Source organism: Schistocerca americana, chromosome 4, assembly GCF_021461395.2.
Source record: "Schistocerca americana isolate TAMUIC-IGC-003095 chromosome 4, iqSchAmer2.1, whole genome shotgun sequence".
NCBI lineage: Eukaryota > Metazoa > Arthropoda > Insecta > Orthoptera > Acrididae > Schistocerca > Schistocerca americana.
Genome location: NC_060122.1, coordinates 853,420,809 through 853,441,047, shown reverse-complemented (window position 1 = coordinate 853,441,047; position 20,239 = coordinate 853,420,809). Strand labels below are relative to the sequence as shown.

The window sequence follows — 20,239 nt, the reverse complement described above, 5'->3', positions numbered from 1 at the left end:
TCACTTTGTTAACTGCTTTCTTCTGTGAAACCACCGCTGATCCCACCAAAAATCCTGGTCCCTTGGTTGTGATTTCTTTCTTCAGGTTGACTGCCATATTCCACCTGTTGGCATTCTCACTCCTTGAGCTTGAATTGCTATTCTTCTTTTTGAAAGTAGGTCTCTCTTCTTATATGGTGTCTTCTTTCCTACATCATTTTCTGCTTCTTCTAACTTTTGTACTGCTCTCTTGGGTATGTTTATTTCTTGAGTAATTGTCCTCTCCACACACACAGAATTCACTTTTAAGGATTCTGTTGTTATTTGTGCTGGAGTTGTGTCGGTAGCAATTCACAATGATTCTATATCCGAGGCTGAAGTTATATTGCTGTTTTGTACATTTCCCTGTTTGTTTCCACTGATTCACAAATTCTTGTGGCAATTAGTTCTTTATCAGTTGCATTTAAGTGCTGTCCATGTGCTGTATATAGCTCCTTGTTACTAGGAGTATTAATAAAACAAGTGTTATGGAAGCCTTTCACTACTCCCCCCCCCCCCCCCCCTCTCCCCATTTGTGGATTGAATTTCTTGGTTTACACAAGGCCATTCAGGCAGGTCATGCCTGTGTGGTACACCAACTACAATCACATTTGTATTTTGTAATGCTGACAAGGCTTTATGTAGTGAATGAATTGCCAAGCTGGCTTCTTTCTTTGCTACATTATTAGCCTCTGCCCAAATAACTGCGAAATCTTCATTTGTCAGCTTATGCACGTCACTGCATTTTTTAAAATATTGCACTAGTGGGGGAACCTGGTATCATCTTCCCTTCAACATCATATTTATCTGAAGCTAAGTTTAAAATGTTCCTTGCACAGTCTCTGCTATGGCTATCAGAGGCAACGAATATTTTGGGTCTCCTACTCACTAACTGACTCTCAGGAGCAAAGGTCTGCATTTTCATTGCTGCACCCTTAGATTGCTTTCCTCTTCAAACTGCATTTTGTGTTGTGGTATGCGCGCTGTGTTGTGAATCATGCTTTATGTTGGACGTCTCAAATCTGTAGTTTTTACACATTTCTTTCTTGGCCGATTCTCGCTTCTGTAGTTCGATTGTTAGTACACATGTAATTATTTTCCAATACTTAAGTTCCTTTCTTAGTATTCTGAGTTCGTTCTTTAACTTTTCGCACACACACATTTTTAACGGGTCTGCTTTGATTTCGTCCAAAACGTCACATTCAGTACAAAAGCAATCACTGCATTTCCAGTTTTTCACTCTATTCGTTGCATTTACACTTAAGTAGTGCAATTTCCTCTTACACTTTGCACAACTCATGCCTTTTCTTGCTGTTTCGTTACAGGAACATGGTTTATTCCATGCTTCCTCTCTTATTTCGTAAATAGTATTCGTTCTTTCAACAGATCGCCATACTTTTAGTTACTTGCAGAGAGCAATTACTAATCCACATGTACATGCCATAATATGTTTATCTTAAGCTCATTAACCTATCAAAGTAACTTATTTTACGCACAACATTATCAGTACACAGCCATTCCAAAGACTATAAATCAATTAACAATATCCTGCTCTTAAACATGATTAATGGCTTGGCATGATTTATTAAGTCCAGTACAATTCTAGGTGCAGATAATACATCCTTCCTTCACAGTAGTAATGATTTCAGTAATCTTAAAACTTGCGTGACAGGGAAAACTGCTCAAGCATCCTATTGGTTAAAAGCAAATTTATTCTTGCTGAATGAAAACAAAACACAGCAGGTGGTTTTCAGTTTAAAAGACAGATTAGATTAGATTAATACTTGTTCCATAGATCTTGAATACGACACTTCGTAATGATGTGGAACATGTCAGGTTAATAAAAGGTGTCTATACAAGATATTACATTACACAAAATATTACATGACACTTTTTTTTTGGGGTGGGGGGTGGGGAAATTACCCACTTACTATATCCAAAAATTCATCTAATGAGTAGAAGGAGTTGCCATTCAGAAATTCTTTTAATTTCCTTTTAAATGCTATATGGCTATCTGTCAGACTTTTGATGCTATTAGGTAAGTGACCAAAGGCTTTTGTGACAGCATAATTTATGCCCTTCTGAGCCAAAGTTAGATTTAACCTTGAGTAGTGAAGATCATCCTTTCTCCTAGTGTTGTAGCCATGTACACTGCTATTACTTTTGAATTCGTTCGGATTGTTAATAACAAATTTCATAAGTGAATATTGTGAGGCTACAGTGAATAAGTGTCTGCAGGATGATCTGGGATGAGGTCCAGCAATTATTCTGATTACATGCTTTTGTGAAATGAACACTCTTTTACTCAATGATGAATTACCCCAGAATATGATGCCATATGAAAGCAGAGAATGAAAATAGGCATGGTAAGCTAATTTACTGAGATGTATATCGCCAAAATTTGCAGTGACCCTAATAGTATAAGTAGCTGAACTCAAATGTTTCAGCAGATCTTCAGTGTGTTTTTTCCAGTTCAACCCCTCATCAATGCATACACCTAGAAATTTTGAATATTCTACCTTAGCTACCGATTTCTGATCGAAGTCTATATTTGTTAATGGTGTCATTCCATTTACTGTGTGGAACTGTATATACTGTGTTTTGTCAAAGTTTAATGAGAGCCCATTTGCAGAGAACCACTTAATGATTTTCTGAAAAATATTGTTTACAATTTCATCAGTTATTTCTTGTCTGTTGGGTGTGATAGCTATACTTGTATCATCGGCAAAAAGTACCAGCTTCGCATCTTCGTGAATACAGAATGGCAAGTCATTAATATATATTAAGAACAGCAGAGGACCCAAGACCGAACCTTGCGGCACCCCATTCTTGATTGTTCCCCAGTTTGAGAAATCACGAGTTTTTTGCATATTATGTGAACTGCTTATTTCAACTTTCTGCACTCTTCCAGTTAGGTATGATTTAAACCATTTGAGCACTGTGCCATTCATACCACAGTACTTGAGCTTATCTAGAAGTATTCCATGATTTACACAATCAAAAGCCTTTGAAAAATCACAGTAAATCCCAATGGGTGACTTCCGGTTACTCAGAGCATTTAATATTTCATTTGTGAAAGTATATATAGCATTTTACGTTGAAAAACCTTTCTGGAAACCAAACTGACATTTTGTTAAAACTTTATTTTTACAAAGGTGTGAATCTACTGTACAATACATTACTTTTTCAAATAATTTTGGATAAGGCAATCGGAAGAGAGATTGGGCAGTAGTTGTTGACATCAGACATATCCCCTTTTTTATGCAGTGGTTTAACAATGGCATACTTCAGTCTATCTGGGAAAATACCCTACTGCAGAGAGCTATTACATATGTGGCTAAAATCTCACTTATCTCTTGGGAAGTGGGATTTTTATCTTCCATCAGAAGATCAATGCTATGTTAAGTCTTTATGGGTATATTTAGATGATAAATTATCCTGGGGCCAACATGTGCAATATATTAGTGGTAAGTTATTGAGAGCAGCTTATTCGTTAACATGACTTGTGAACTGTGTACCTGAAATAAGTTTTAGAACATCTTATTTTTCATTTTTCCAGAGAATAACTTTATGCAGTATAATTTTATGGGGAAACTCTAGATGTGTGCATGACATCTTAACACCACAAAAGAAAGCTATTAGTGTAATTATTGGCTCTTCATACAAGGCACATTGTGAAACTGTGCTTTGTGAAGCAAAAAGCATATACATAAAATCTTGTAAGAGTACTATGTTTTAATTTACACAAAAAGGAATCTACCAGAAGCAAAATGCAGAGGAAATGTACTTGTTACTACACAAGAAGCAATAGATGCATTTATACTCCATACTGCAGACTGTCCAGATCATGTAGCAACTATGGACTCACACAGCACAAATTATTTAATAAGCTTCCATAAACTGTACAAGATTTATCAGAACAAACCTTCAAATGAACACTGAATCTATGGTTAGTCACACACCTATTCTCTGAGAAAGTAATTTATCAGCTACAATATAATATGGTAATGTCAATAACTAGCCTGCTGTTTCTTATACATTATCACTGGTATTGTGCTACATGTGTGACTTTTCTACTTCTGTAGTGGCCTGCTAGCAATTTCTATGTTCCGGGTGATCAAGAAGGCAGAATAAATTTGAGAACTGAATAAATCACGGAATAATGTAGATAGAGAGGTACAAAATGACACACATGCTTGGAATGACATGGGGTTTTATTAGAACCAAAAAAATACAAATTTAAAAAATGTCTGACAGATGGCGCTTCATCTGATCAGAATAGCAATAATTAGCATAACAAAGTAAGACAAAGCAAAGATGATGTTATTTACAGGAAATGCTCAACATGTCCACCATCATTCCTCAACAATAGCTGTAGTCAAAGAATAATGCTGTGAACAGCACTGTAAAGCACGTCCAGAGTTATGGTGAGTCATTGGCGTCGGATGTTGTCTTTCAGCATCCCTAGAGATGTCGGTCAATCATGATACACTTGCGACTTCAGGTAACTCCAAAGCCAATAATCATACAGACTGAGGTCTGGGGACCTGGGAGGCCAAGCATGACATGGTGGCTGAGCACATGATCATCACCACACGATGCGCACAAGAGATCTTTCACGCATCTAGCAATGTGGGGTGGAGTGCCATCCTGCATAAACATAGTACATTCCAGCAGGTGTTTATCAGCCAGGCTGGGGATGATGCGATTCTGTAATATATTGGCGTACCTCTCACCCGTCACGGTAGCAGTTACAAAACCAGAATCATGCATTTTCTCGAAGAAAAAAGGCCCAATAACGGTAGATGTGGTAAATCCAACCCATACCGTGACTTTCTCGTCATGCAATGTAGTTTCCACGACAGTTCTAAGATTTTCGGTAGCCCAAATCCTGTGGTTGTGGGCATTGACAGACCCTTGGAGCATGAAATGAGCTTCGTCAGTCCACAACACATTACTCAACTAATCGTCATCTTCTGCCATCTTTTGAAACGCCCACACCATAAATCCCCTCCGCTTCACTAAATCGCCAGGTACCAGTTCATGATGCCGATGTATTTTGTACGGATAGCATCGGAGGGTAAGACTAAGTGCCAACCAAACAGTAGTGTATGGAATGCCGGTGCGACGTGCGACTGGACGAGTGCTGACTTCCCGGTGCATAGACGAACCCGCTACAGTCTCCATTTCTTCCTGAACTGTCTCAGCAGCATTACACCTTGTGCTCAGTCGGCCACTATGGGGTCTATCATCTAAACAACCTGTGGCTTCGAACTTCGAAATCATTCACGCCACAGCTGCATTTGTCAATGGACCTTCACCCTTTCGAATCCCCTTCCTATGGCGATAGGATCGTAATGCTGAACTAGCACATTCCCCATTCTGATAATACAGCTTCACTAAAAGCGCCTTTTCAGGTAATGTCAACATGCTGCAACTGCTGGTGCATCTGATTCTCTCTCTCATTACAGATCCTTTTATGCATGTTTGTCATGCGCAGTCACTGACGTTTTACTGTCCAGCGCCATCCGTTGGACATTTTGTGAACTTTTTTTTTTTTTTGTTCTTATAAAACCCCATGTCATTCCAAGCAAGTGTGTCAATTTTTACCTCTGTATCTACTTTATTCCGTGGTTTATTAAGTTTTCAAATTTATACTGACTTTTTGATCACCCTGTATAATTATCAATTGTCACGAATTTCTATTAGTGATAAAATGTAAGAAAGGTATTTTATGATTGTACAGTGTTCCAGTCCACACTAAACATGTGTATCAAAAAGCCACATAAGAAAAAACATTCCATGGAGCAAGTAGATACTTCACTCGCATTACTGTGCTGACACCAAAACCATCTCTGTGCCGTGCTGAGTATTTTCACTTTACCCTCACGGTAATTAAAATCTTTGACAGTCACAGTATCAGAAGATAAATACTGTAATACAAGAAGAATTGAGGTCCATATGACAGCAAGTGTTGGTTGTATGTGGTATGAAAATACTAAATGGTGAATATAAGAATTGCAGTATTATATAAGACATGTGAAAGACTGATATGATTAAAACAGTGCCATATACTTTTTTCCAAATATATCATTAGTGTACAGTTTAAACATGTGTGTTAGTGAACAAAGACAGTTAATAACTTACATGGGGCTATTTCTTTGTTCAGCGTTATGTCTTCTGCAGTTGCTGATTCAACTGCCTCTTGCTCTGCACCGCAAAGTGTGTCTGAAAAAAAAAATTAAGTAGTGTTACGGCATTATTCCTTGTTTGTAGTTTGTAAATATGTTGCTACCCATGGAGTTAAGGTAACACCTCATTAAACAGTAGATGTGTTGAGTCATCCAAAACTGAGAACTTTGCTAACTTTCAGACAATTCCATTTCAAGCTTGAGTACACAGTCACACTCACATATAATCAAAAAGCCACAGAAGGAAAAACAGTCCATGAAGTAAGCATACACTTGACTTGCATTACTGTGCTGACATCAAAACCACCTCTGAGCAGAAGGAGAGATGCAGCAGAAGCATGGGATAGGGATGCAACATGGACACTGGTGCTGGTGAGTTCATACACCACACTAGGACAATGACGGTGACAGAACAGAGAGAGGGTGATAGAGCAGAGGAAGGGGTAGCCTGGGGAGAAGAAGGCATGGGTTCAGGATGAGACAAATCAGGGGTCTAGTGCATGGGGGAGGTTGGTGTGGGGCAGGGGGGTAGCAGAGACTGGGGCCAAGAGAACTGCAGGAAGAAAGGATGTGTTGTAAGGACAATTCTCGTTCACCCAGTTCAGGCAAGCTGGTACTGTGGGGAGGGATCTGGATGGTGTAGAGTTCTTTATGTAACTCTGAGTTAGTCAGTCTGTGTAAGGTATTCATGTTTTCCATTTTTTCTTTCAGATCTTTTGTTTCAAAATATAATGGCACAGGTTTTCATTTTGAAGGTTGATTTTTCTGTCTACTTACTTTTTTTAACAGCACATCTCTATTTAAGTGCTCTGTCATAATTGCTGTGAACATATTCCATTTGTTGTTGACCCCAATGGTAGTCATAACTGATTCCCATGATTCCTGGCTTAAATTGTGTCCTAACATTGCAATGTTGTTTGCAGATAATATTCACCTGTGCTCGTACATTTTTCTTGGTTTGAATTTGGTATTACATTTTAACATTAGTGTTTGGCCTAAATGATCTGAGAGGTGACCGTTTATTACATGATTTATTAGATGATGTGGTCATAACTGTGATTACATGATCAGTTTCTATATCATTCAAAAACTGTAAAGTCCTTTTTGACTCATCCTGTATATTGCAGCAACAGAAATGCCACGCATGATGGAGCATGTATAGGTAACAACTTTGAAAGGGATTTGTACACTATCAGTATAGTTGGTGGGGCACTTGCAGACCATGATCCAATACTCCTTGGATGTAACCACAACAAAACTGATGGACTCCCCTCTAACACAGGTGCCAATGCTAAGGAAAAGGTGACATGGTGTAATGGGACATCCTCCTCTATCATCACTTTTCCTCGACAGTAGTTGTTAAAACAAGTGTTATTTTTTGAATTTTGGGCAAATCAATATTATCTCAGCTTCTTTTCTGAAAACTTCCATATAACTTTATACACAGTATGTTATATTTCAAGCTAAAATTTATGAAAAGGAATTACTTTATTTCCGATGATACAATCAATGAGTGCTAGCTCTGAATCTACAGTTTGTAGTAACACGATTCACGTTTTCCGTCACACTTCACATAGTGTATACCAGGAACTGTCTGCCAGGCATGCCCGATGTAAACTGACTGGGCACGGCCTGTGCTGTCTGAGTTGTTGTTGTTCTGCCGCCAGAGGGCGTGGCCGAATTCTTGCATGCCCTCTGGTGGACGGGACTTTTTCTTGCAGCAACTACTGTCCATGACGTGCTGTGCTGATGTGCGCCTCCCACGATCTTTCTGGTGGCTACTGCACTCCTCCTTTGGGGGGTGAAGCCACTGTGATCCACTGCGTCGGAAGGCAGAGCATCGTGCAGTAGCGATGACCTCCATGTCCATTGGAAGGCTGGAATCAGGGGGATCTGCCAACCCTCGAGCCGGAACCTTCGAATACAGTTGGAAGTGACCCACACAAAGAGGCCCCTGTCGTCCCACCACCGGAACCCGGGACAGAACAGGCGACAAGCCGTCGTACTCCAGATCCCGGTCCACCTCGGGAGGGGCGAGACCCAGTGGTGGGGACGATGGGGAAGGGACGACCACAGGTGAACCAGCCTCCTGGGAAACTGGGCATGCGAGGGGGGCCTGCTCTCACTGGGGCATCTCTAACAATGGCGATGCCGGTGCTGGCGCTACTGGAGGCTGCCAAGGCTGAGAACCATCGCAGTGTGGCGGAGTCACAGGTGGGAGGGGCGGAAGCGTCCCCTGAGAAAACAACACAGGTGCTGGCAATGGGGAAGCCGGCACCCGAGGTGTTGGAGGGTGGGTGCCCAAACGCAGATGTAGGTGATTTTGGTGATGACGTACCTCACGGTCTCCTGCCTGCAAGGTATAGAGCCGGTGGCCATTGCGACGCAGGACCACTGCCGGTATCCAATGTGGATTCCGACCAAACCCACGTGCCCAGACCGACATACCCGGTGGAAAGCCGGGTACCCCGTTTTGCAAAGACTGGCGAGGACCAGGCCAGAGGAGGTGCAGCAGAGTCCTAGGTTGGCGCCCGTGGAGGAGGAGCTCTGCGGGCCTGCATTCTCCCACCAGTGTGGTCCGGTATGCCGTCAGGAAAAACGTCAATGCCTCCACCACAGGAAATTCGTGCACATACTTTTTCATCTGTGTCATAAATGTGCACACCATGTGCTCGGCTTCCCCATTCGATTGTGGATGAAAGGGGGGAGAGCAAATGTGCCGAATACTGAAGCGCCTACAAAAATCCTGGAACGTCTGCGAAATAAACTGAGGTCCACTGTCCGATACCAGAGTGACTGGCAGACCTTCCACAGAAAAGATTTTTGCTAGTGCCTGGGTTGCAACTTCTGAAGCGGTTGAGGAGCAGTGAACCACATATGGGAATCGGGAATAAGCATCAATGACAATGAGCCAAAAGCCATTGAGAAACGGGCCGGCAAAATCTATGTGAACATGTTCCCATGCCTGGGTTGCAGGTGGCCATGAAGAGAACGCTGACCTGGGAGACGCCTGTTGGCTCGCACACTGGGAACAGGTGGCCACCAAGTGCTCAATTTCTCTGTCAATACCGGGCCAGTACACATGTCTGCAAGCCAAGGTTTTAGTATGGGAAACACCCCAGTGCCCCTCATGTAATAACGTCAGGACCTCCCTTCACAAACTTGCAGGAACAACCACACGAGGAGCTGTATCATCGGTAGCCAGAAGGAGAACATCTTCCAAGACTGAGAGGCGGTCTTGTAGAACAAAATAATTACGAAGAGGGTCCTAGGCCCAGCCTGGAGGTTGGGACGACCGCCCCTGCTGAACGAGGCGAACTACTTGCCGGAGAACCGGGTCAGCTGCCGTTTCCCTGGCGACTCTAGAGCTAGTGATAGGGAAGCCATCAACCGCTTGGCGGGACGCCACATCCAAATGAAAACACATAATCTCCTCCCAATCGAACTTAGGATCCGCGCCCACCAGAAGACGGGAAAGAGCGTCGGCGTTGGCATGCTGTCCGGTAGTGTGAAAATGAATGTCATAATGGTACTTAGAGAGGAACAAGGCCCAGCACTGCAGTCTGTGGGCTGCTCTATCCGGGATCTGAGAGGCAGGGCCAAATAACGATATTAATGGCTTATGGTCAATGATTAACTGAAACTTCGTGCCATACAAGAAAGGGTGAAACTTGGTAACAGCATAGACAATGGCCATAGCCTCTTTTTCCACCTAGGAGTAATGGGCCTGCACGGGACTAAGAGTTTTAGACGCAAATGCCAGTGGCTGCTCAGAGCCATCCACATTGCGATGGACCAGGACTGCCAGCATCCCATACTGCAAAGCATCTGTAGCGAGAACTAACGGCTTATTGGGGTCAAAAGTAGCCAAACAAGGCGCTGACATGAGGAGGCCCTTCAACAAGGTGAACGCTCGCTCACATGCCGGCGACCAATCAAAAGGAACACCCTTGCGCAGAAGGCAGTACAGGGGGCGGGCTATGGTGGAAACCCTGGGAATGAACCGGTGGTAATAGGCAATCTTGACTAAAAAAGCTTGTAACTCCTTCAGTGAAGTGGGCTGCAGAAGGTCGACGATACCTTGGACCAAACTTTGTAGCAGCTGGACGTCGTGCCGAGAGATGGTGTAGCCCACATACTCAATGGACGGTTGAAAGAAGTTCGACTTACGCAGGCCCACAGACCTGAATTTGAGAAAGAGGGTTCGAAGGTTGTGCAAGTGTTCCTTCGTGCTGTGGCCTGTGACAATTATGTCGTCCAGGTAATGAATACAATGAGAGATTGTCGATGTGACATGCTCAAGATAATGCTGAAATATCGCCGGGGCACTGGATATTCCGAAGGCCAACCACTGGTATTGGTAAAGGCCAAATGGGGTGTTGACGACCGCCAGTCGTTTGGAGTCCTCATCAAGTGGTACCTGATGATAAGCCTCCAAAAGATAGATTTTCGAAAAATATCGGCCTCCCGCAATGACGGAGAACAATTCATCAGAACGAGGCAAGGGATAGGTGTCCACCACCAATTGGGAATTAATGGTGGCCTTGAAATCGCCAAAAAGACGTAATTTTCCGAGGGTGTCCTGACAATAAAGAGGGGCGAAGCCCACTCACTAGAAGAAATGGGAAGAACGACCCCGAGGGCTGTCAGCCGGTGGAGCTCTGCTTTTACCTGAGGGCGGAGAGCCAATGGGATCTGCCTCGCGCATAGAAAACACGGGCGAGCCGACACCTTCAACGTTAAGTGAGCTTCAAAGTCTAAAACACGTCCCAGGCCCTGCTCAAAGATATCCTGAAAGTCAGAGATCAAAGATTCAAATGATTGATAGGGAATGTCGTCGGAGACCAACTGTATGGTGTCTGCGATAGATAAACCGAAAGCTTGAAAGGCATCGAATCCAAAAAGGTTAGCGGAGTTCACATCACTGACAACAATAAAAGTAAGAGGCCGAGTGACTGATTTGTAAGTAACGTCGTTAGTGAATTGACCCAGTAGGGGAATGAACTGTTTACCATAGCCGCATAGACGCCGGTAAACTGGTGCCAATGGGGGCGATCCAAGGTCGGAGTAAGTTTGTGCATTCAACAAGGAAACTGCTGCACCCATATCTACTTGCAGGTGTAATCGGTTCAACTGAACCGACACCTCGGTAAAGAGTTTGTGGGCTGATGCGTTGGGAGCATGGCCCAATGAAACTTCCTGAATGTCAACGTCCATGTCCTCTGTACCTGCTTCCTTCAATTCTTTTGAGGCTGAGTGGCAAACTTTAGCAATGTGTCCTTTTTTATTACATTTGTGACAAACGGCCCAACGCTGGGGTCACTCTGACTGATCATGATGTATATAGCACGACGCACAGGAGGGTAACAGGGGCCGGCGGCCGGAACTCTGTTTACGCGCCGTGCGGGAGTGGCCGTAACGGCCGGATTGTACCGCTCGCACGTCGTCCACCCCAGACGCAGTGGATGCAGCCGCACTGCTCTGCACCACCGTGACGTCACACCACGCTTCCAGCTGTTGACCTGCGGCGTGAGAGACTTCATACGATTGAGCAATGGACAGGACTTCCTCGAGGGAAGGGTCTTCCAACTGCAGGGCCCGTTGCCGGACCTCCCTATCAGAGGCCGAACGAACAATGACGTAGCGTACCATAACGTGGGCGTACGACTCTTGCGACTGCTCCGTGACAAAATGACATTTGCGACTAATACCGTGCAGGGTAGCGGCCCAAGCCCGGTAAGACTGATGGGGCTGCTGCTTGCATTGATAGAACTCGACCCTAGCTGCCACAACATGTGTGCGGCGGCGATAATATAAAGGCAGCAATGAACACAATGCGTCAAAAGACAAGGACGAGGGTTCCTGCAACGGCGTGAGCTGCCGCAAAACTTGATGCAGCGAGGGAGATATCCAAGACAACAAAAGAGCACGACATACCTCCGCATCGGCAACATGAAAGGCCTGGAAATGCTGCCAAAAGCGATGTTTGTATGCGTCCCAATCCTCTGCCGTCTCGTCATAGGGGGGAAAGGGAGGAGGGAACGGCACTGGAGCAGACTGCGCGGAGAGCAACGCCGGAAGCACTTGTTTCGTGGTTGCCATGAGCTCCGTCTGCTGCTCAGCCAAAACCCATACTGAATCCTCCGTGCCGTAGATAAGCTGCGAAACTGGAACAACGACGCAACACGCGAAAGGATGACCCTACTCGTCGCCAGTTGTGTAGTAACATGGTTCACGTTTCCTGCCGCACTTCATATAGTGTATACCGGGAACTGTCTGCCAGGCATGCCCGATGTGAACTGACTGGGCACGGCCCGTGCTGCCTGAGTTGTTGTTGTTGTTCTGCCGGCAGAGGGCGCGGCCGAATTCTTGCGTGGCCTCTGCTGGACGGGACTTTACTTGCAGCAACTACCGTCCGTGACGCGCCGTGCCGATGTGCGCCTCCCACGATCTTTCTGGTGGCTACTGCACAGTTAAAATTATTTTTTTAGAAACATTTGAAATTAAGAATTATTTGGCATACTTAAAATTTCTATTATTAACTACACAATCTAGTACTGTTTATTATATTTATTTCTAGATTCATTTAAGAAATAATAATTGAAATTAATAGAAATTTATTTGCCAACAAAAACTGTGAGCCCTTTGGAATATCATTATCACCACAGTGTGAAGAGTAGTAAGCATGCCTCTGATGTGATCAGTCGTATTTTTGTATTTTGGGTGAACAATGTAATTTCAGCTTTGTTAATGTGTGTGATATACTAAAATATGACAAAATATACTAATGTAGAAACGAAAATCCTGCAGCAACAATCTTCAAAATTATTTAGGTCAGTTCAGCCATGAGGACCTAAAATGTGAAAATTTCAGCTTCAAGGATCAGACTCTTAGGCAAGAAGAACTGGAGCCAACTTTTTAGTTTACTTAGCATTATTGTAATCTTACTGCTCTCAAATCTTCAGGAAAGACTTTTCTTATTGTGGACAATAGCAGGAGTTAGGAAGGAGGGGGAGGATTACAATGGGTTAGAGGGCAGAAGGAAGAAACAGTAAACTATATTATTCAGAAACTCTGAAATATTATGTGGGACTGTGTATACCAGTATCAAATGGGAATAAATGAAACTGAAACTGATTTTGGGAACTTCTTTAAAATTTATTTGGATTTGTGGCTGTGGTGTCACCGCCAGACACCACACTTGCTAGGTGGTAGCCTTTAAATTGGCCGCGGTCCGTGAGTATACGTCGGACCCGCGTGTCGCCACTATCAGTGATTGCTGACCGAGTGCCGCCACACGGCAGGTCTAGTCTAGAGAGACTTCCTAGCACTCGCCCCAGTTGTACAACCGACTTTGCTAGCGATGGTTCACTGACAAAATACGCTCTCATTTGCCGAGACAATAGTTTAACATAGCCTTCAGCTACGTCATTTGCTACAATCTAGCAAGGCACTATTATCAGTTACCATTGATAGTGTGAATCATGTACCGGCAACACCAACCTTCTTCATTAACGGATTAAAGTTAAGTATTCCACCAGCTACGTCCGTTTTTCTAAATTCTAATTTCTTTGTCCAGTTCCAGACCTCACGCCAGCCTGCGTGAGCTTAAACGCGTGCCTTTTGGCCTCCTTCTAGTAACACGGTGTTGGCTCCCCTGCCAACCAAAACAGTGGCCTACTTGTTCTGCTCTTATAAAAATCAGCCATAAAAGCAAACCATAAAGAAGGACATTAAGTGTTGCACAGGTGACCTTACCAATATTAAGCAAAATAAGTTATCCTTGTACAATATGTACAGGGTGTACATAAAGTCTGAGAACATTCTCAATTATTTATTGCACAAGAACCAAAAATTTGTACATGTATCATACATATGTCATCTTGAAGAGAAACCCTGAAAATTTTTTTTCCACGTGAGCTGCCACAGCGTAGTTTGGTAATTTGCCGATAGTCAACGCTAGTTGCAAACATGGCAAGTTCAGGTGCAGTGTGAGCTTTCTGTGTGTTGGTGTCTGACAACAAGAAGAGTGTTACAGCTGTTCAGCGGATGTTTAGAACCAAGTTCAATAAGAAGTCACCAACAAGGAAGGCCATTTACCATCAGCACAACAAATTCATGATGATGGGTTTTTGTCAGAACACCAAAACACAGAAAGCTTGAAGCTCGCTCCTCACCTGAACTTGCCATGTTTGTGACTAGCACTGACTATCAGCAAATTACTGAATTACGCTGTGGCGGCATACATGAAATAAAACTTTGAGGGTTTCTCTTCAAAATGACATATGTATGATATCTGTACCATGTTTGGTTCTCATGCAATAAATAACTGAAAGTGTTCACGGACTTTATATACACCCTGTATAAAACTTCTCCTAAATATGGAACTGAGCAGAAGGATGAACTGTACAAAGCTTATCTCAAATTAAGAGAACTTACATAAGTGAGCTTGAACGCCAAAAAGTGCAGTGCGTGGAAGGTACACAGAACATGCTCCAAATAAGTGCAAAGCTGCATGGAAAGTTGTTGTACAAGAGCATTACACATTTCATGAACATAACATAGCTCTTCGCCTGGTTAAAGCTTATGTTTTTTCAACTGATCTATTAAGGAACACCAACATGGGAACTGCGGCTTTAAATGGAGGACAAACACACCCACTGAAATTACATAAGTGGTAACAAAGTTCTCAAACTCCAAGTGTATAGTGTAAACGGACATTCCTCTCTAACATTACTTTTCCTCAACAAACGTAGGCGATACCAAAGATAATTGCAACTTTTTAAACAGGGTAATATTATCTCAGCTGTTTTTCTAAAAGAATTTCACATGATTTTGTACATAATGTATATTTCAGGCTATAATACATAAAAATAAATTACTTTATTTTCATTTTTACAATTGATATGTACTAGCTCTGTATGTATAGTTAAAATTACCTTTTTTTAGAAATATTTGAAATTATGAAATATCTGGCACACTTGAAATTCCTATTATTAATTACACAACCTGACACTAATTATTAAATTTATTACTGGATTCATTTATAGAATAATGATATAAATTGGTGGAGGTTCACTTGTCAAGAAAATTTGTAAGCTCTTTGGAATATTGTTAGTACCACACACAGAGTGGATTAGTAGTGGGCATACTTCTGTTGTGACTGGATGAGTTTTTGTTTTTGGCAATAACAATGTAATTTTTGGTTTTGAAGTGGAAATTGTAAAGTTTGTTGCGAAAGCTTGAATTTTGTGTGTATGTTTGTGTTTGTTTGTGTGTCTGTCGACCTGCCAGCACTTTCATTTGGTAAGTCACATCATCTTTGTTTTTAGATATAAATTGTAAAGACAGTGTGACATAGGAAAATGTGAAAGAATAAAAATTACAGAAATAGGAATTACTACTCAGTCAATACTTCAGCATTATTTACATCAATTAGAACCATGAGAACACACAATATCAAAAATTTCAGTTTCAAGAATCAGCCCCCAAAACATGAAGAACTGCAGCCAACTACAAGAAAGAAGATAAGTAAAAAGTTTATTGTAAATCTTTAATTCTCTCAAAGTTTATTAAAAGAGTTAATTATGTCAGCGACAATCAACAAATGATGTGAAGGAGGGGTAGATTACAATGGACATGTTCCACATCATAACAGTTACCACGAGATTGACCAATATAACTAACTAACTAACTAACTGACTATTCCTGGTTATCCAATTACATAATTAGAAAAACAGTGCATATAATTAGTGAACCATTAACCTTTCTTTTTAACAGGTGTCTAGAGTTTGGAGTATTTCCTACAAAACTAAAAATATCAAAAGTTATTCCAAAGTACAAAAAATGGGACAAGGCAATTTAAAAAATTACTGCCTACTTACTATAATTCCTATTTTCTCCCAAATATTTGAATCTCTTATTTATAACCCGCTAAACAACTACTTTGAGTCACATAATCTCCTTTCTAAATGTAAATTTGGCTTCCACAAGGGAAGAAGTACAACTACTGCTGTTCTCTCAATTGTGAATGAAGCAATAACAGCCTTTGAGAATAAAAATAAAGCTTCACTTCTTTTGTGTGATTTAAGTAAGGCATTTGGCTGTATTTCTCATGATATCTTACTTGCTAAACTCAAATTATATGGTGCACAAGGCTCTGCACTGGCAGTAATTGTACCATACCTAACCAATAGCAAACAGTTTGTATCTGTCAGAAACAGGCACCCACATGTGCAAGAAGTTAAATCAGGAATCCCATAACATTCTGTCCTTGGGCCCTTCTTTTTCATAATTGCAGTCAATGATTTCTTCCACTGTGTTCTTAATACTGTTACTTGTTATGCTGAGGACACAAATTTGCTAGCTGAGCATGAGAACACATTAGTTCTGCAATATATAATACCAGATGGCATTGAAGCAGCACTAAATTGGTTCTCATCAAATACACTGCTATGCAGACCTGTTGAAAACCAGAAGATTATACTAGAATTGTCAAAAGAGGTAGAGGTGAAGGTGGTTAAAATTCTAGGAATTCATGTAGACTCTAAGTTAACACAGAAAACACACATCAACCACACTGGCACAAAATTATCTCAAGAGACTTGTTTATTGTGGAACCTGAGAGGCTTAGTAACAAAAGAATATTTAAGAGTTATTTATTTTGGACTCTTTCAGTCACACATAAAGAGTATGGACTGCTGATTTGGTGGCATTCTCCTCACATCAGTGAAATTCTAAAACTTCAACAGAAGGTGGGAAGGGCAATGAGTCATGCTGGTGAGATCAGAACACTGCCGGCCATTGTTTATACAGTTCCACATATTAACAGTCATTAATCTCTACATATGTGTCATGGGACTGTACATGAAAACAGTGTAGCAGATTTCAAAATGAGTGAAAACATACAGCACTGTAACACTTGATTCAAAATAAAATTATATGTACCAAGGCGCAGGCTGGTAAGTACAGGGAATTCCCATCTAACCAATGGCTTAAGAATATTTAATAAGCTTCCATATTTTGCTTGGTCAGCTCACACAACTAGCTTCAGAAGCAAGTTATTAAGCATTTTGCTTATTAAAACTTTTTATGATACAATTGAATTCATGAGTCTAAAATCAGTTGACATTAATTTTTAAGATTTTCATTATGTCGCACCACTGACTGTATTTACGCTGGAGAGCCAAAGAAACTGGTACACTTGCCTAATATTGTTTAGGGCCCCTGCGAGCATGCAGAAGTGCTGCAACACGACATGGCATGGACTGCAATAATGTCTGAAGTAATGCTGGAGGGAACTGACACCACGAATACTGCAGGGCTGTCCACAAATCTGTAAGAGTACGACGGTGTAGACATGGCCATTGGAAGTGTTTAAACTATAAGAGTGTTCCTGGAGCCACTCTGGTAGCAATTCTGGATGTATGGGGTGTCACATTGTCCTGCTGGAATTGCCCAAGTCCATCGGAATGCACAAAGGACATGAATGGATGCAGGTGATCAGACAGGGTGCGTATGTACAAGTCACCTGTCACAGTCATAACTAGATGTATCAAGGGTCCCATATAGCTTCAACTCCACATGCCCCACACCAGAACCTTCACCAGCTCACATGCAGGGTCCATGGATTCATGAGATTGTCTCCATACTCATACATATCCACCCACTCGATAGTTTGAAACGAGACTCGTCCGACCAGCAACATGTTTCCGGTCATCAACAGTCCAATGTCAGTGTTGACGGGTCCAGTTGAGGCATAAATCATTGTGTCGTGTAGTCATCAAGGGTACACGAGTGGGCCTTCAGCTCCTAAAGTCCATATCGATGACATTTTGTTGAATCGTTCGCATGCGGACATTTGTTGGTGCCCAGCATTGAAATCGCAGCTATTTGGGGAAGGGTTGCACTTGTGTCATGTTGAACGGTTCTATTCAGTCATTATTGGTCCCATTCTTGCAAGATCTTTTTCTGGCCACAGCGGTGTTGTAGATTTAATGTTTTACCGGATACCTGATATTCACTGGACACTCATGAAATCGTCGTACAGGAAAATCCCCACTTCATCGCTACCTCAGAGATGCTGTGGGCCATCACTCATGCACTGACTATAATACCATATTCAAACTCACTTAAGTCTCGATAACCTGCCGTTGTAGCAGCAGTAACCAATCTAACAAATGCACTAGACACTTATTGTCTTATATAGGCACTGCTGACTGCAGCGCCATATTCTGCCTGTTTACATATCTCTGTATCTGAATCGCATGACTGTACCCATTTCTTTGGTGCTTCAGTATATTTATTATTTTATTGTTTATCCTATCATTTCTAGATTGTATTTGGAATATGTAATGCTCATTTAATTCTAAGGTATTGAAGGAAAATGTCATATGCTATCAATGCAAAATGCCTAATCCACCTCAGGTGGTGAACAGAAAATAAAGGATTTGAGTCTGAATCTCCTGACTACTGATCATGCACTTTTTACATGGCTCCACGTTAGCTGTGTAACAATCAGTAGCCATCGTGAATACTGTGTTGATCTGTGTGTGGTGTCAGACATAGTGATTGTTAATATCATTTACAAATGTGAGTGAAGAGGCTGTACCTAGTCCTTATAGCGACTCACCATCAACTTTCGTGTCACTACAGCAATGCAGCAACCTATTACATGTTCACTCCTTTTATAAGCTGCAAGCTGACTCCCCTGGGAGGAGGAAGCGGGGCTGGCCTCAGCAGCCGACCGCAGGCTTCCACTCCCAGCATCCTCCACTCAGGGGCCGAGTAAAAGAGAGCAGTAAATACACTGGTTGAATTACTTAAGTACAATTGGATAAAGACAGTAGGACCCTAACTGATAATGTGAAGCTCAAAAAGAGAAAATAGCTATGTACCCAGTGACAAATGTTCTCTCTGATTATGATGCGCAGTTAGTTAGGATAAATAACATTGTGCCTTACAGTACGGATACTCCTCAGTGGAAACAAGTTAGAATAATTAACGACTACAGAACAAATGCGTTTAAGATTAGTTTACAAGAGATGACCTGACATGATCTTTATGATGAATCAAATGCTAACACAGAACTAATATGTTATGTGAGAAATTCATATCATTATTTGAAAATAGTTTTCCATGTAAGCTGATCATAAGCTAATCACAAAGGACATTAAACAGCTATGTAAAGAACCATGGATCACTAGAGGGATTAAAGCAACTTATGAAAGGAAAAGGGAAACGTTATCTGTTGGCAAGAACAAGTAGAGATACTGCAGTAGTTGCACACTACAAACACTACTCAAAATTACTAAGAAAAGTTATTAAAAAATCAAGGAAATGCACATACTGACAGAGGTTGGTAATTCTGACAACAGACTTCAGGCTATAGGGAATGCAGTGAAATGAGAGATAGGACAACCAGCCACAGAACAGGATAACATCACTATTGGACTGAATGGAAAGGATGTAAATAATGAATCACAGCTAGCAAATATATTTAATAATCATTTCTTAAATATAATAGAAAGTACAGAGGCATACAGTTCAAGAGAAAAATCACAGCAGGATACTGAAAGAGCAATTATCATAAAATTCAAACAATAGAAACTCCAGGTAGGAATATCAACAATGTAGGAAAAGATAGATTACTACTTACTGTAAAGAAGACACATTAAGTTGCATACAGGCACAATTAAAAGACACCCACATAAACCTTTTGGCCACAGCCTTCATCAGCAAAAGAAAAAAACACACCATTCATACACAAAATTAAGCTCACCTCATGCATTGGGCCAGAATGCAGCTGTCATGTGAGATGCAAGCAGTAATCTAGAGGGAGCAGGGAAGGGGAAGGTATAGTACTGTATGCATTGGGAGAGAGATGAATGGTCTCTGACAGAGTGTGCAGGGACTAGAATGCTAACAGGCACAGCATCAGGAGGTTGTGGGGCAGGGAGGAGGGAAAAAAAAGAGAAAAAAAGGAGAGGGGCGGGAGATAGACTGATGGCTGCATTGGCAGAGGATGGGAA

At 41.8% G+C, this 20,239-nt stretch overlaps 1 protein-coding gene across 3 annotated transcripts in view; it reads right to left on the bottom strand.

Annotated features, from left to right (window-relative positions):
• The window catches only part of LOC124612887 (sodium/potassium/calcium exchanger 3-like), a 269,335-nt gene that overhangs the window by 68,238 nt on the left and 180,858 nt on the right, over positions 1-20,239 (bottom strand). For all 3 annotated transcript variants that reach the window (XM_047141341.1, XM_047141338.1, XM_047141340.1), the window contains one exon: positions 6,166-6,246. In XM_047141341.1, coding sequence (XP_046997297.1) covers positions 6,166-6,246 — 81 coding nt within the window. The remainder of the gene's footprint in view (positions 1-6,165; positions 6,247-20,239) is intronic.